General features: G+C 36.4%; 1 protein-coding gene across 19 annotated transcripts in view; it reads right to left on the bottom strand.

The window, feature by feature from the left end:
- Window positions 1-15,385, bottom strand: part of NRG1 (neuregulin 1) — a 224,379-nt gene that overhangs the window by 34,907 nt on the left and 174,087 nt on the right. For all 19 annotated transcript variants that reach the window (XM_003311657.6, XM_001168846.7, XM_001168989.7 and 16 more), the window contains one exon: window positions 11,035-11,164. In XM_003311657.6, the coding sequence (XP_003311705.1) occupies window positions 11,035-11,164 (130 nt within the window). The remainder of the gene's footprint in view (window positions 1-11,034; window positions 11,165-15,385) is intronic.

The following is a 15,385-nucleotide window of genomic DNA, read 5'->3' as shown; positions in this document are numbered from 1 at the left end:
TATCAAAGACCTCTTTTCCCACTAAGGTTCTGGGAAACGATACTTATTCTAACACATGGAATCACTGCTAGAAAACCCCAACATCATTTCTTCTGAATGCATTACCAGTCAGGGACGACAGAACTCCATGACTTCTAAAAATCTTTCTTGATAAAATGGATTTTTAAGACAATTGTTGAGGTAAAACAAACTGCAAGTGCCTAAGCAACTCAAGTGTTCAGCAACAAAAGGATGTAGCCTTCAGAGACATCTAAATTTGTTGCTAAATGAGATGGAAGGGAAAAGCAGAAACTGAGATAGTTTCGGCATAAGCAAACTGCACACTGCATTGATTGTGTAGAGAAAGCACATGCAAATGAAAACCCAGTTGATCTATAAGCTCTGTGAAATTCTGTGGAATTACTTCTAACAGACTAGGGAGACTGGCTTCTGATACATTTCTATTATCAACATTGTATGTTAAACATTCAATCCATCACTTTCCTGGAAGATAAGAATAACAGTAAATCAAACCTGAGTTTGAACAATAAGCTTTGGCATGAGTTTGAGCAAATTCCAAGAATTTTATGTCTGAGAACAATCTAAGTATCTGAATAACAAGTACGTGTTGTAGCTTTAAATATATATACATATGTGTGTGTGTGTGTGTGTGTGTGTGTGTGTGTGTGTGTGTGTATGTATATACCATTCGTTTCATTAATCAGATTAGAAGATGGAAATCAGGGTTTTTAAAAATTTTAGTATTTGCTCTTAACATGATCATGTTTGTTCTATATTTGTTATTAATGGGGTGAAAATTCACAGTTTTTTCTGAACTTAGGCATCACTCTTTCCCTGTCCTCCACCTCCCCATCACCCACTTCTATGCTCTGGGGAGAATTCTCTCCTTGCCTTTTGTATTGCACCCTATCCTGACCTCTTTCACTGCACTTATCTGTATTGTGATGATCTGTGACATACTGATCACATTCTGTCAGACAATGATCACATTCTGATCATTTTGTATCTCTAATGCCTAGCACAATGCCTGGCTCATAATAGGCTCTCACAAAATGTCCGTGAAAATGAACTTAAGATCAGACCACAGCGTCCGTATCTGATCAACAATTGTATCAAAGGAGACTTTCAGGCCAGGTGTGGTGGCTAAGACCCGTAATCCCAGCACTTTGGGAAGCCAAGGTGGGCTGATCACTTGAGGCCAGGAGTTCAGGACCAGCCTGGCCAACATGGTGAATGGCTCTATCAAAAATACAAAAACTGGTTGGGCGTGGTGGTGGGCGCCTGTAATCCCAGCTACTTGGGAGGCTGAGGCAGGAGAATCGCTTGAACCCGGAAGGCGGAGGTTGTAGTGAGCAGAGACCGCAACACTACACACTGGCCTGGGTGACAGAACGAGACTCCATCTCAAAAAAAAAAAAAAAAAAAAAAAAAAGGAAGATTGTCATACAGTTAATTGATTTGCAAGCACAGGTCAATCTTGAACATCTGTCTGTTATTTTTATAGTTTATGATACACTCTCCTCTGTGGACTCCCAGATAATTTTTTTTATTTTTTGAGACGGAGTCTCGCTCTGTCACCCAGGCTGGAGTACAGTGGCAAGATCTCAGCTCATTGCAATCTCTACCTCCCAGATTCAAGCAATTCTCCTGCCTCAGTCTCCCGAGTAGCTGAGATTACAGGCATGCACCACCATGCCCAGCTAATTTTTGTATTTTCAGTAGAGACGGGGTTTTGCCATGTTGGTCAGGCTGGTCTCAAACTCCTGAACCTCAGGTGATCCACCCGCCTTGGCCTCGCAAAGTGCTGGGATTACAGGCATGAGCTGCTGTGCCTGCCCTCGAATAATTTTTACAGAAATTCCCAGTATCCTTCTCACAGTCTCCCTCCCTCCAATAAAATCCTTTAACATCATGTTTGCAATTTGGAAAAGATTCTTTGATTCTTTAAAAGTAAGTCTGTTATCTTGAATTCAAATACTATTAGTGAAATACCAGTTTACTTCAGATTCAATAAAGCAGTGCATTCTACTAACCAAACTTCTGCCCAGCACCAGTATAATAAAAACTGTGGTTAATAATAACTTCAATATACTGTTAATATCCTGATATGCTTACTATGTAATCAACCATAGATGTATGTATTTTGAAATAAATTTAATGCTTGGTGTATTTTTTATATTCCAATTGAATAAATTATTTTCCATTTTTTCTTGGTGGAGATTCTAGACGTTTTTAAAGATATTCACGGACCCCAAGAAACTTCTAGTTAGGGTTGGCTAATTTTATAAACCACACATTTATGGTCAATTTATAAACCATCCTTAGACATCCTTTCTCTTCTCAGCTTCATTTTCATCAAACCCTCCCTTGATCAGGAACAAGAGGAAGAAAAAAAAAATACAGCTGATATTTCCTCTCTCTCTAGTCATCATTCCACAGTGAAATATTTGGACAATTTAAAAAATACCTTGTCGAAAAATGAAAAGTCCCTATTATCTGTCTGCTTTTCCTCAATACTAGCTGTGGTATTTGAAATTATTTGATGTCTATGTTTACAAATATTAAATGATAGAAATATCAACAAATCTCTATCAAGGAATATTGGTGAGAGAGTATCAGACACCAAAGGCTTTGCTCTCTCTCTGTGTAAACTCGAGGTGGCAGTGTCTACGCCAGCTCCAACTGTGCTGGTCTGTTTTCCTACAGTATCGTGTTGCAAACACTGACTTTTCTCACCTCTTAGCCAGCTCAGCATTCTGCCCAGAACTCGCCCACTCACTGGCTGAGTATCTGTGTTGTAGATTATTCTTTCCCAAATGTATTGTTACTATTAGTCTGCATTTTTCCAAGATGAACCTCATTCTGTTATCTACCTTTAAGTGAAGTTTCTTGAGGTTTGCATATGCTTTTCTAATTTGTGTTTTATCGTTCTTTCTAGCATCATCTGCAAAAGACATTTATTTCCCCAAGGGAATGCCCTCTTTAACATCATTAAAGAAAATATTAAATATAAAATGTTCCAGTAATGTTTCCTTCAGATCCAACCTATATCTCACCACCACTGTTCAGACAGTATATATCCTCCATTTTCTTTTTAATGACAATCTGGGGACTAGTTTCCAATCCATGAGATAAGAGGATACATAGAGTGGCCACACTAGACTCATGCGTAAATGCTGAGAAAAAAACAAAACAAAACAAAACCTAACTTGTCCTGCCTTTTCAAATGTTGTTTTTCAATGTCCAGGACATATAATCCCAATAATGAGGGTGGCAGTGTTTGTGAATTAACTTCTTGTTTGAACCTTGGTGCCCTTCCTAAATCTCTGTTTGCACAGCTTGCTCTGAAATGCTCATCTGCAGAAAGACTAAAAACCTTGCCCATGTTTACTCTACATGATGAATCCTTAAGTTGGGGGTCAAACAATTTCATCGGATGTGGGATCAATCTACATCCCATACATCTCCACGTCATTGTGACACAATGACATATCGACTGCTAGTTTGTGGTTTGGTTATCCTCTCTTGAGGAAGTTTCCCTGTCTCGTCAAACAGCTTAGGGGTTCTGAGGGGCTTTATAGCCTTATCCACTTCACCAGCCTCATTCTGTGATAAAACATCTAAATATTCACTTTTTCCTTAAATCATTCAATATAAATATTTCAAAATTGTGTATTCGTTTTCCTGTAAATTGACAATTTGTACTTGTATACATTTATGGGGTAGAAAATGATGTTATGATTTATGAATACAACGTGGAATAATTAAATCAATCTAGCTAAAATATTCATCCACTATTCACAATAGCCAAGTTTTTAAATCCACTATTCACAATAGCCAAGTTATAAAAAATCTACTATTCACAATAGCCAACTTATAAAATCAACTTAAGTGTTCACCAACAGATGAATGGATTAAGAAAATGTGGTATATATACACAATGAAATATTTTAAATTGACTCTATATACATCTCAAGAGTATGACTGCATACTCTTTTTTTATTCTTTTTTCCACAGAGCAGAGTCAGCCTCTGACTAGGTCTTTCATTGTACATTCTCTTAGCTCAATTAATATCCTTCACAGCACTTGGCAAACCTGTGATTTATAATTCAATTAATTACATGAAACATGACTGTTACTTGCAGTAGCCTACAGACTCCATCAGGCAAAGACCAGTATGGTTTTGTTCACTACTTTGTCCATAGCATGAGCACAGAGCCTGTCTCATATGAGTTCAATAAATGTACATGGCTGCTCAACTGATTTTTATAAGTGAGGAATGAAGCTATTCAGAACACTTAGTCAATGCACCTGATTTTAGGTAAAACTACACCTAAACTGAATCCTATAAAAACTAAAGAATTTTCTTCAACTCTACCTCAGTGAGTTAAAAGTCTAAATGAGTTAATAAATTCCTCATAAGCACATAGTAGGATTCTAGATATATGAGGACATGAAAGAAATAGAGGACACAGTCGTCTGAAGAGCGCACTATCTAGATCCACATGAGTCCCACCACTTGCTCTCACAAATGCTGTCTATATCTGTTAAATGTTACAATATTCGAGAACAGAGAAGTACCACAGGCAAGTGTAACACTGATTCTAAAGAAAGAACTCTTCTAGGCTGGTATTGGTGTTAGCAGCAATACTACAAATACAACAAATACTACAAATACAACGAAAGTGTGTTCTTATAGACTGGAAGTTCTAACCCAGTCCTGTTTATTTTTTCCAAATTTCTCTTTCTGCAGCCATGATGATGAGACTGCAGGACACAACTGTGAGTTTGTACCGTTGCCCCCTTGTTTAATTATATTAATCCAGCTACTAATACATATTATAAAAGTTACTATCATCAGCATCATTATGTCAGTATTTTATAAAATGTTAACCTTAACTAGTGCCTTTGATGTCTTTGACTTTCTCTTCCCATCTTACTTAGTCCCCAGACTTCTTCTAGCCTGTAAGGAAGACTCGCTTCCCTAAACATCTGCTATGTCTATGGTGCCACTCTCCTGCTCCAGATGTTACTATGGCTCCCTGTTAGCTATTACAATACCCAAAGTCCTCTGCCTGACCTTCAGAGGTCATTAAGTGGCTCCACTGTTTAACTTAGTTCTTTTATTTTGTTCATTTGTTTGCTTTACTTCCTAGAATTAAGCTGCATGTTACCGTGTCTCAGAGAAAGAATTCCTACAACCACAATGCCTTCCTGGTATAAAGGAAAGACTCTATAAATGATGATTATATTTAAAAAGTCTTCTCTAACTTATTTCAGTCTTTTTTTTCCCTTCTTTAAATTTGTATTACCTTAATAGTCAGCATTGTACCATTTGGCATATATTCACTCATTGATTTTCTATTTTAGCAATTTCATTTTCTTTAACAGACTGAGTTCCCAGAGATCAGACACCATTCCTTATATTTTCTCTGTGTTTTAAAAAATGCCTGGCGAATAGCTGTTCTATAAACAAATGTTAATCCATTTATGCTTAGTGTTCCATTATTGGGACGCTAAGCCTGTGGGAGATTTTAATATCCTACTGCTCAAGGTCATTGCCAAGGTCTGATTGCAAAAATTAAAAAAATTGCGACCTCAGGCATAATTTGATAAATATTTCATTTACATTATATATATTATCAAATACGTTGGATAAATATTTCATCTATCAAACTTAATGTATTATATTTGCTGTGATTTTGTCTCCCATAGTTATGTTTTTCATACCTGTCTCTTATAATAATGTATAATATAATAAGGCCCTACATGGCTTCATAAACATTCATTATACAAAATTATAAAAGTCTATGTTTACAGATACCTTCCATCTTTCCAAATTTAGTTTGTTTTTTGTTGTTTTTGCATTATAAGGAAGCTGATGATCAGAAATATTAAACGATCTGTCAAAGAAAAGTTATAAAGATAGTTGGTGGTCCCAACAAACCACATAAAACTGCTACTCTTAAGTAAAATAAAGAATTAGAAATTAAACATGGGCCAGGCATGGTGGCTCATGCCTGTAATCCCAGCACTTTGGGAGGCCAAGGCAGGTGGGTCACCTGAAGTCAGGAGTTTGAGGCCAGCCTGACCAACGTGGTGAAACCCTGTCTCTACTAAACACAAAAAATCAGCTGGGCATGGTGGTGCATGTCTGTAATCCCAGCTACTTGGGAGGCTGAAGCAGGAGAATCGCTTGAACCTGGGAGGCAGAGGTTTCAGTGAGCTGGGACTGCACCATTGCACTCCAGCCTGGGCAACAAGAGCATGAAACTCCATCTCAAAAAAAAAAAAAAAAAAAAAAAGAAATTAAACATGATAACACAGTCTGTTAAAACAGGTGTATATATTTTTCCAATGTCTACTGAGAGAATGTAATACTACCATTTACTTTTTATTATAAGGAAAAATAAATTTTGCTTCCCCAGAGTTAAAAGTACTTTAGCAGAAATGAACTCATTTAATTTCACTGACTCCCTGGGAAGAAATTTGGAGAACATATTAACTTCATGTTATAAATAAATATATTGTCCAGAGAGTTGAAGTGAAAGGACATAAGACTGTTCACCAAAATTGGTAGTTTAAAACTCTAATCCCCTCCAGATGAAGGCACATCTGTCCACTGGACAACATGTTGGACTTATAGGCACAGCCTGATATAAAATAATTTTTAGATTAAAAAAAATCACATCAACATCTTCCAAAGTAGTTCTCCACTGAAACTGTTCAGAAGAACAGATACACAAGAACAGAGAAAAGATGCAAGAGGAAATCTGGACAATTTCATGTTTGATTTCATGTGTCTTGTTTCTTTGAACCACAGGACTACATAAAGCATCAGAGGGTACAAAATGGAATGATTCTTTTCTCATCTTTATATAATCTGGAATAGTAACTATTTTTTTCCACAGAATAAATTTTAAATTACTGTAGAGAAAAAAAATATAAAAGATGAGAACTACCACTGAAATTCCCACACAGTCCCCAGGAGGAGGTCCAAGCAATCCGGAAACCTCTCCTCAGAGAAGTTTTTCACTGTTAATATGTTTAATCCATTCGAAACACCTTGTTCTAAGCAGAGAGACAAAAGAGATTTGCTGTAACATCTTCTACTTCAACTCCCAAGAAGACAACAGCAGATTAGGTGACCAGAGAGACTACTTGGAAACTTCCATGCTTGTGGTGTTTCTGAGTCATGTCTTTAGTCAGGGATAAAGCTGATTTTCAATGATGTGGCTCATGCTTCAGCAATGCTTAGCTCTAGACAGATAGACCATATGGAAACTATGAACTGGCTTCATAGACAGGACCATGATGAGCCAATGCAATATTTTTATGTCTTCTGTTTCTATTCAAGTGGTCTAGCGAACAGTGTATTATCATAAGACCTAGTATATTATGTCTTTGTTTAAATTCTGACTAGTGATTATTTTTAATGCTATAGATATTTTACATACAGAATTTTAAAAAATAAAAACAGTTTCATGTAACGAGAAAGGTTTGAAATATTTTGGATGTAAAATATACTCTCCAATTCTTCCCTCAAGGTTCTGGCTTGCTTTAATATGTGAATAAAGTCACCATCTCAAAGGAGGGGGAAGTTATCAAAATCATAGATGTCAAAGATTTTCTTTCTGATAAGATCCAGTAATAATTTAAATCACTTACCTAAAAGATCCTAATTACAAAAAAAAAAAAAAAAGGTGTAATTTCTTAGAACTAGAAGGCAAGAATGATCCACTAGACAATTAGCTCGGAGGATGGCTTGGGGCTTTAATAATTATCAGAAGAGTAACAAATGTTTCACTTCAAGATTTTTAAAATATAGCACATTTTTACTACTGGATTAGGCTTAAGATTTAATGAGAAACTGTGTTGAGTGAAGAAAAATTGCAGTTGTTGCCACAATATTAAAATGAAAAAACTGAACAGCACTTACACGAATGCATGTTTTGTATTGGACGTGGGAGGGCTAAATAATAGCTGAAATTAATATGTGGAAAAGAACTGCCCTGGTTCCTTAGAGGTATGCAGAAACTATCGTATGTACTCACTCAGCTTGTAAATCTTTGCAAAGTGATGATGAAAAATGATCATATTTCATTACTATAATTAAAATAAAGTGGTCTCAGATGCTTTTCTGAAGAAGTAAAAATATGAGACATAGATAATATGGGTACACTGTTTAAAAAGGAGAAGAATTTAAGGACCTATAATTTAAATGCTTTTTCAAGGAGATTTATTAAAATACAATTACACTGTATGCTTAAGATTAGGAAAAAATAACAAGGCTTCCCCATATAACAAATGAACCTCATATTTTATAGATTACAATTCTCAGCTTCTGGCATTTTCTATTTTGATCAGAGAAAACCTTACAAACTAAAAACCCGGTTCATCCCAATTTGCTATGATAAATATGGGGATGTCTCATATTTGTGCTGTATTCACAGCAAGTCAGCAGAACTAAAGACTAAATCAGACAGATTTTTATTCTGCTGCAAGCATATAGATTTGAATATTTTAGTGACCAAGAAGTGAATCTCTAAGATTATTTTTTAAACAATAAACATAGTCGTATGAGATAATTCAGATCTAAAAGGAATGATCTTTTCTACATACTCTTTTTTAAATTTTTTATTCTATTTATTTATTTTTTTTGACAGCCTTACTCTGTCACCAGGGCTGGAGTGCAGTGGCGTGATCTTAACTCACTGCAGACTCAACTTTCCGGGCTCAAGTGATCCTCCCACCTTGGCCTCCCGAATAGTTGGGACTACAGGTGCATACCACCATGCCTGGCTAATTATTTTTCTGTATTTTTTGTAGCAATGGTGTTTTGCTACATTGTCCAGGTTGGTCTCCAACTCCTGGGCTCAAGAGATCCATCTGCCTCGGCCTCTTAAAGTTTTGAGATTACAGGCATGCACCTGGCCTCATACTCGTATTTCATCTTGCTTTAATATTTTTGCAAGACTTTTACCTATCATTTCACTTTGGCTTATAAAAATTATTTATTTCCGTGAAAGAGATGTTTAGTAATTGAGATTAGAATTTTACTGTTCTGGCTCTAAGTCTTTTATTCACTCTAACAGATTATGTTTACTTTTACAAATTGTCTGTCTTTGATAAAATCAGCTATACAACCACCAACACTTGTCTTGTCTTGGCACTGTATCTACTTTTTTCAAAGAAGAGCTTTAGAGTGCAACAAAGGAGAAGTTCTGGAAGGTGCTTGTTCAGAGCCATGAGGTCCCATCAGGCACGCTACAGACACACCCAATCTACCACAGCTCAGAGAGCAGCAAAACATGGCCTACAAAATGGTATTTTCGATCGTTGCTTTTTTTGTCTTTAAAACATATGTTTTTTAAGATGCACTTCCTTACTTATAAATATAATTAAGATTTTATTAGAATTGGCACCTAAATATTTATATAGTATTTCTGTGATGTAAAAGGGACAAGGCCTTGTTGACTATTTCTGGTGCCTTTTTCATTTTGCTAATTGCTCCTATCAGTTCAATTGCCTCTCTAACAGACTTGTTCTTCCTTGTCAAGATTTAAGTCACACACCAATATTCTAGCAGAAAACAATTTTTGTGACAAAATGGTTTTCCCTCCTTTAGAACAAGCATTGCTGCTTTAGAATAATGTCCCCACTGCATGTTTTTGCTGGGGACTGCTGGCAAAATTTATTAGATGTTCTACATCACATTTTTTAAGGAACGACTTTTAAAATACCTTGCTTTTGGGATATAGCTGTTCGTGAAGAGCAAAACAAAGGTGTATTTTCATCATTTCAATAAAACATTAAATATATTTTTATGCCCACATCAAATTTTAAGTCCATATACCATATGTAGACTAAATATCAACAGTAAACTTAAAATGCATGGCAAAATAAACATACTTTTTAATGAGTCCTATTAGTTTTTACTACAAGGTTTAAATATTTAATGTACTGATACTATCACTATCTTATGCTGCCTGTTGAGAGAGAATAAATTGGATACTTCTCTATTTTTATTTTTTTTTTATTTTTTGGGACGGAGCCTCGCTCTGTCACCCAGGCTGGAGTGCAGTGGTGCAATCTCGGCTCACTGCAAGCTCCACCTCCCAGGTTCACGCCATTCTCCTGCCTCAGCCTCCCGAGTAGCTGGGACTACAGGCGTGTGCCACCACGCCCAGCTAATTTTTTTTGTATTTTTAGTAGAGACGGGGTTTCACGGTGTTAGCCAGGATGGTCTCGATCTCCTGACCTCGTGATCTGCCCGCCTCGGCCTCCCAAAGTGCTGGGATTACAGGTGTGAGCCACTGTGCCCAGGCCTAAATTGGATACTTCTTAATGGTGCATCAACTCCTTCAGGTCATTGGAAAGACAGTGCTATTCTAGATATATCTATAGACAAATGAAAGAACACTGCTGTCACCCACAGGGATGCTACATACAATGTATTTCCAAATATATGCAATTTACTTTTTTCTCTTTTTTTACTAGCAATATAAAACTAAACTCCATTTAAAAAATAGTTATGCAACAGTAAGACAATCCCAAGTGTAATAGATATATGTCAGTAAATAATCTTCTGCCCTTCTGCTTCTTTTTGTTGTCTTATTCATTTGGCAGGTGATCACTGGGATAAGAAAGCAACATTATCTTACAGCTTAATTCATACATTGGATGTAGAAGTAGATACCAAAAGTTATAGGCCTCTGTGATATCTGCACATCTTTTCTGAATAACAACAAGAAAAACCACAAGGAAAGCAACACTATAAATAACATGGCAAAAAACAAAAACAAAAACAAAAAACACCTCACACACATTGAAAAGAGCAAAAAACAATTCTGCATATGACAGAGGAGTGATGACGAATGGTGCGAATGTTTTAAAACACTCTACATACAAAACAGCATTATTCAACATGACGCAACAAAATTGGAAAAAAAGCAACAATACATCATGAGACATAGAATCATCTGAAACAAGGAGTTATAGACATAAGCCACACACAGGATTTCTTTTCTTACTTGCACAAGTATCTCGAGGGGTTTGAAAGGTCTTTCACCATGAAGCACTCCCCTCCATTCACACAGAAAGTTTTCTCCTTCTCCGCACATTTTACAAGATGGCTTGTCCCAGTGGTGGATGTAGATGTAGCTGAAGAGGAGAGAAAGGAGAAAGGTTAACATTGACTTTTTTTTCCCCTTCTAAACAGCCTTTAATCTTAAATTATCCTAAAAGGAAGAGTTCATATAAGGTACAGATTTCACTAAACTTGCAGACCTTACAAACAATAGCAGAGAAGTTAAGCTGTTTGTGGTCTCACTACATAGAATCAAATTATAAAACAGAGAATTATAGAGTTAACTAATTTTACTATAACTAAATAGGAAAAGAGGCTCAACATTTTTTAACCAATATTTTATCTTCCAGGTAGTTGGAAAAGAGAAGCTCTATTGTCATTAAGCAAAATACATTTCTCAGGAAGGTTCAAGGTAATGGTATAAAGTCATGACAGTGCAGCTCAATTTAGACATCTATTTTTAATGGCAATCAATTGATAAAATTATTTATTTTTGAAATGTTTTACATGCCTATTGACTTTACATTTTTTAGACATGATGTATATATTGAAAAAGAAACACAAGTTGGCTTATTTGTTCCAAATGAAAACATTATAGATTATTAGTCAGATACATATCAACATGCAGATTAGAAGCCATTCTCTTCTAAATTTCTTTTCTACTCTAATTTCTTAGAGGAACATGGTTGAATGTCCAAACGCCATCATACTTTTAAGGAAATGGAAAGAGTCTAATATCACTGTAAATGTAGACTAAAGCACTACAAAATATCTCCATTTAGAATGAGAGGTAGAAATAAGTTTCAAGTTTGGTTTGCAACACCTTCATATAATGAACTTAATATTCACTTGTCAAACTTCATGTTACATGAAAGTGGGTGCATGAATTATACAAAGCCAAAGCTCTCAGCCCCAGGCCACCAGGGCATTTAGTACCAGGATGTTTCTTCTCATATCATTGGGAACACCATGGGCAATACTCAGTCCCAACCAAAAATAGTCTAATATACAAATGTTTATCAATGATATTTTCAGGATGAAAAGCACAACCAGTATATCAAGCCAGTACAGATTCTATATACTCTTTTAGGAAAAAAAAAAAATCCATCTTTAGAGGCAATTTTTTGTCTTGTCTACTGATACATTCTTATGAATTTTAAATTCCTTAATTCCTTTCTGTCTTCCTTACTAGTTTCTATTTTATTATTTGCATGTGAGTTTCATATGACCTTGTTTACTTTTATTTGACCTGCCATGTATTACTTTTCCATTTTCTTCTGCCTTTCCTGTTCATTTCCTTCGAAAGTCTACATTTTGTTGTGACACATAACCTAATTTTGTCTTCTCCCCTGCTTGATTTTTATTCTATCTGACTGGAATACTCAATATCTGATTATTCCATTTCTGAATTACTCATGGCCTTGCTTACCTCTTATTATCCTGTCTAAGGCATGTTTTTGGACCCCTTTCATTGATCTCAGCATGGCTTTTTCGAATAACAGCAAAAGACACTCAAAACAACTTGGATTTGGAGACAGATGTGGTTTAAATCTTGTCTCCTACTGGCTTTGAATAAGTCATTTAACCACTCAGATGCTCAATATTCCCATTAAGAAAAGAGGGGTAATGGCACTCTTACAGAATTCTGTAGAGATTATAAATAATCTAGATAAAGGAATTGGCAAAAAAAAATTGGCATTCAATGAATAATAGCAAATATTAATGGGCAAGCAGGGAAGGCTCTTAATTTGGGTATGTATAAGAGAGAAAAATCTTGACAATGGAAATCTGGGGACTTCAAAGATGTATGCTATTTATTTATTTTTTTAAAGGAGAACTTTATTCCTAAGGATATGCATGTTATTCTGGAATCATTACTATGGATAAATAAGAATTGGACTAATTTTTTATTACTCCAACAAAAAGCTATTTTCAAAATACATTTCAAGGCATCTTTTCCAGGCCTACAAAGCAAACAAACTAAACAAAAGGAATAAGAAAGAATGAGTAGACAGTTGATTTTTACCATCAATTATCAGTTATACTTTAACATCTTCATTAAGAAGAGGGGAAACATGATTTGCATTGTTTGGTCTGTAAAATCATGGAGTATACAACATTTCTATATATCACACAGCATATAATCTTAACATAATATCCTTTCATGTAAAAAACTACTTATTTAGGTGCTATGTATTAATATTTTCATCCACGGCAATTGCCTTTAAAAATATCAGGAAATGGGCTGGGTACGGTGGATCACGCCTGTAATCCCAGCACTTTGGGAGGCCGAGATGGGAGGATCATGAGGTCAGGAGTTTGCGACCAGCCTGACCAACATGGTGAAACCCCGTCTCTACTAAAAATACAAAAATTAGCTAAGCATGGTGGCGTGCCCCTGTAATCCCAACTACTCAGGAGGTTGAGGCAGGAGAATCGCTTGAACCTGGGAGGTGGTGGTTGCAGTGAGCCGAGATTGCACCGCTGCACTCAAGCCTGGGTGACAGAGAGAAACTCTGTCTCAAAAAAAAAAAAAAAAAAATTAGGAAGTTTGCCTCGAATGTTAAAGGTTTTGTGCTGAAAGGCTTTCAACTGCTGACAGAATTCCATAGGATGACAAATGGAGCAGGGTATCCTTGCTGTCCCAGGTGACAGTGCTGAATGGGCCACCTGTGGTGTGCTGTCACCACGCAGTCCTGCAGAGGAACTCTGAACCTCAAGCAGACCCTAGTGGCCTTTGCATCTCTGACAGGTTGCTAAAGATTGCCCTTCATGCAACCTGAACAGCAAACACTGCATGGGCTCTCTCAGGACAAATGCCAAGGCTTTTGCTAAAAACAACAAAACCAACATTCCACCTCCCCCCAAAATGTAGACACTCCTTATAAAATGTAAACAATAAAAAAAAGCAGTGATATAAGCAACACATAGACATATCTCTTCCCTAGACTCTGATCTTATGAGATCATCAACATAAGATTAACAAATATGTTAAAAACTAGAAACAACCCTCTTTTTAAAAGGCCTTAAAAATATATCTCTCTGAAATCATTATCCTTGTAATGCTATCCTGAAGCCCCTAGCTCTGACACAGTCATTTAAAAAATTCTTAGATCATTACCTGAAACTAGTAATGGGATATTTCATAGCAAAATGATTCTTGGAGGGAAATGAAGTAGCAAGTATCTCATACAGTTATGGATTATTATGCTTAGCACTTTTATCCTTTAGCAGTAGTGAGATCAAAAAATGATCACGAATTGTAAGGCAACAATGAGCTCCCAGGTGATGCGAAGTGTTAACTGAGTGGATGCAGCTGCTCCAAACCAGCAGCCAAGCACAGGAATAAGTTGTAATTGTCAGAAGAAGCCGGGATGGAGATGGTGCTATATACACTCTTCAGATTTTCGCCAGGTTTCCTTTTGCTCTCCTTATTTGAACACAGGGCCCTGACAGTCTTACACAGGCCTATAAATTTCGCAGTGATATTTTTTCTCTGTGCCGTACACACTGAGTATTCCTAAATCAGTTTCCATTTGGTAATTCAACCAGGATGTAATGAAACCGACAAAGCGGGTCCTATGCCAATCAGAGCAAACAGCATTCTTTCTGGGGGGGCTGGGAGGAGTTGTATTAAAGGTAAACTAAAGATTTGGAAGATAAAATATGTTTCAATATATAAAAGATGATACCCCCCAATAGTTGTTCCAGGAAGGAGGTGAACTGGATCTCACTAAACCTTATCTCCCTCTGATTTATGACTAGTTTTTCACAATTTGTAAGTTGTCTTCTAGTGACTACAAAATGAACAGCACTTAGAAACACTACAAAATCTGACATTACTTTGATGTTTGCCATTTATGTGACCACTTTATCCCAAACACACTTTCCTTGGTATATCAACAACTACAGTATTATAAGGAAGAAAGTATAAGGTAAAGCAGAAACTTACTATTAGGTTGGTGCAAAAGTAATTACGGTTTTGGCCATTCCTTTTTAATACCAGAGAATGTATTTTGTAGTATTTTACTCTAGACCTGGTTTGCCTTGGCAAAAAAGGTCAGGACAAATGATCATTGCTGGGGAAGCTGGACAGTTCTCTGAAATAGCTGAGAACTGGGGGACTACTATTATCATTTAGAGGTTCCAAAAATCCTTTACCACACAAAAGGACTCCCTCCTTCCTTCATGCCCTTCCTCTTTCTTCCTTTCAGCCTGCCCCTCCCTCCCTTCTTTCTTTCCTTCCTTCCTTCTTTCCCTCCTTCCTTATTTCCTTCCTTCCTTCCTCACCTCCT

The sequence above is a fragment of the Pan troglodytes genome, chromosome 7 (genome assembly GCF_028858775.2).
Source record: "Pan troglodytes isolate AG18354 chromosome 7, NHGRI_mPanTro3-v2.0_pri, whole genome shotgun sequence".
Lineage (NCBI taxonomy): Eukaryota > Metazoa > Chordata > Mammalia > Primates > Hominidae > Pan > Pan troglodytes.
The sequence above is the reverse complement of the archived record's forward strand: the minus strand, read 5'-3'. Positions and strand labels throughout refer to the sequence as shown.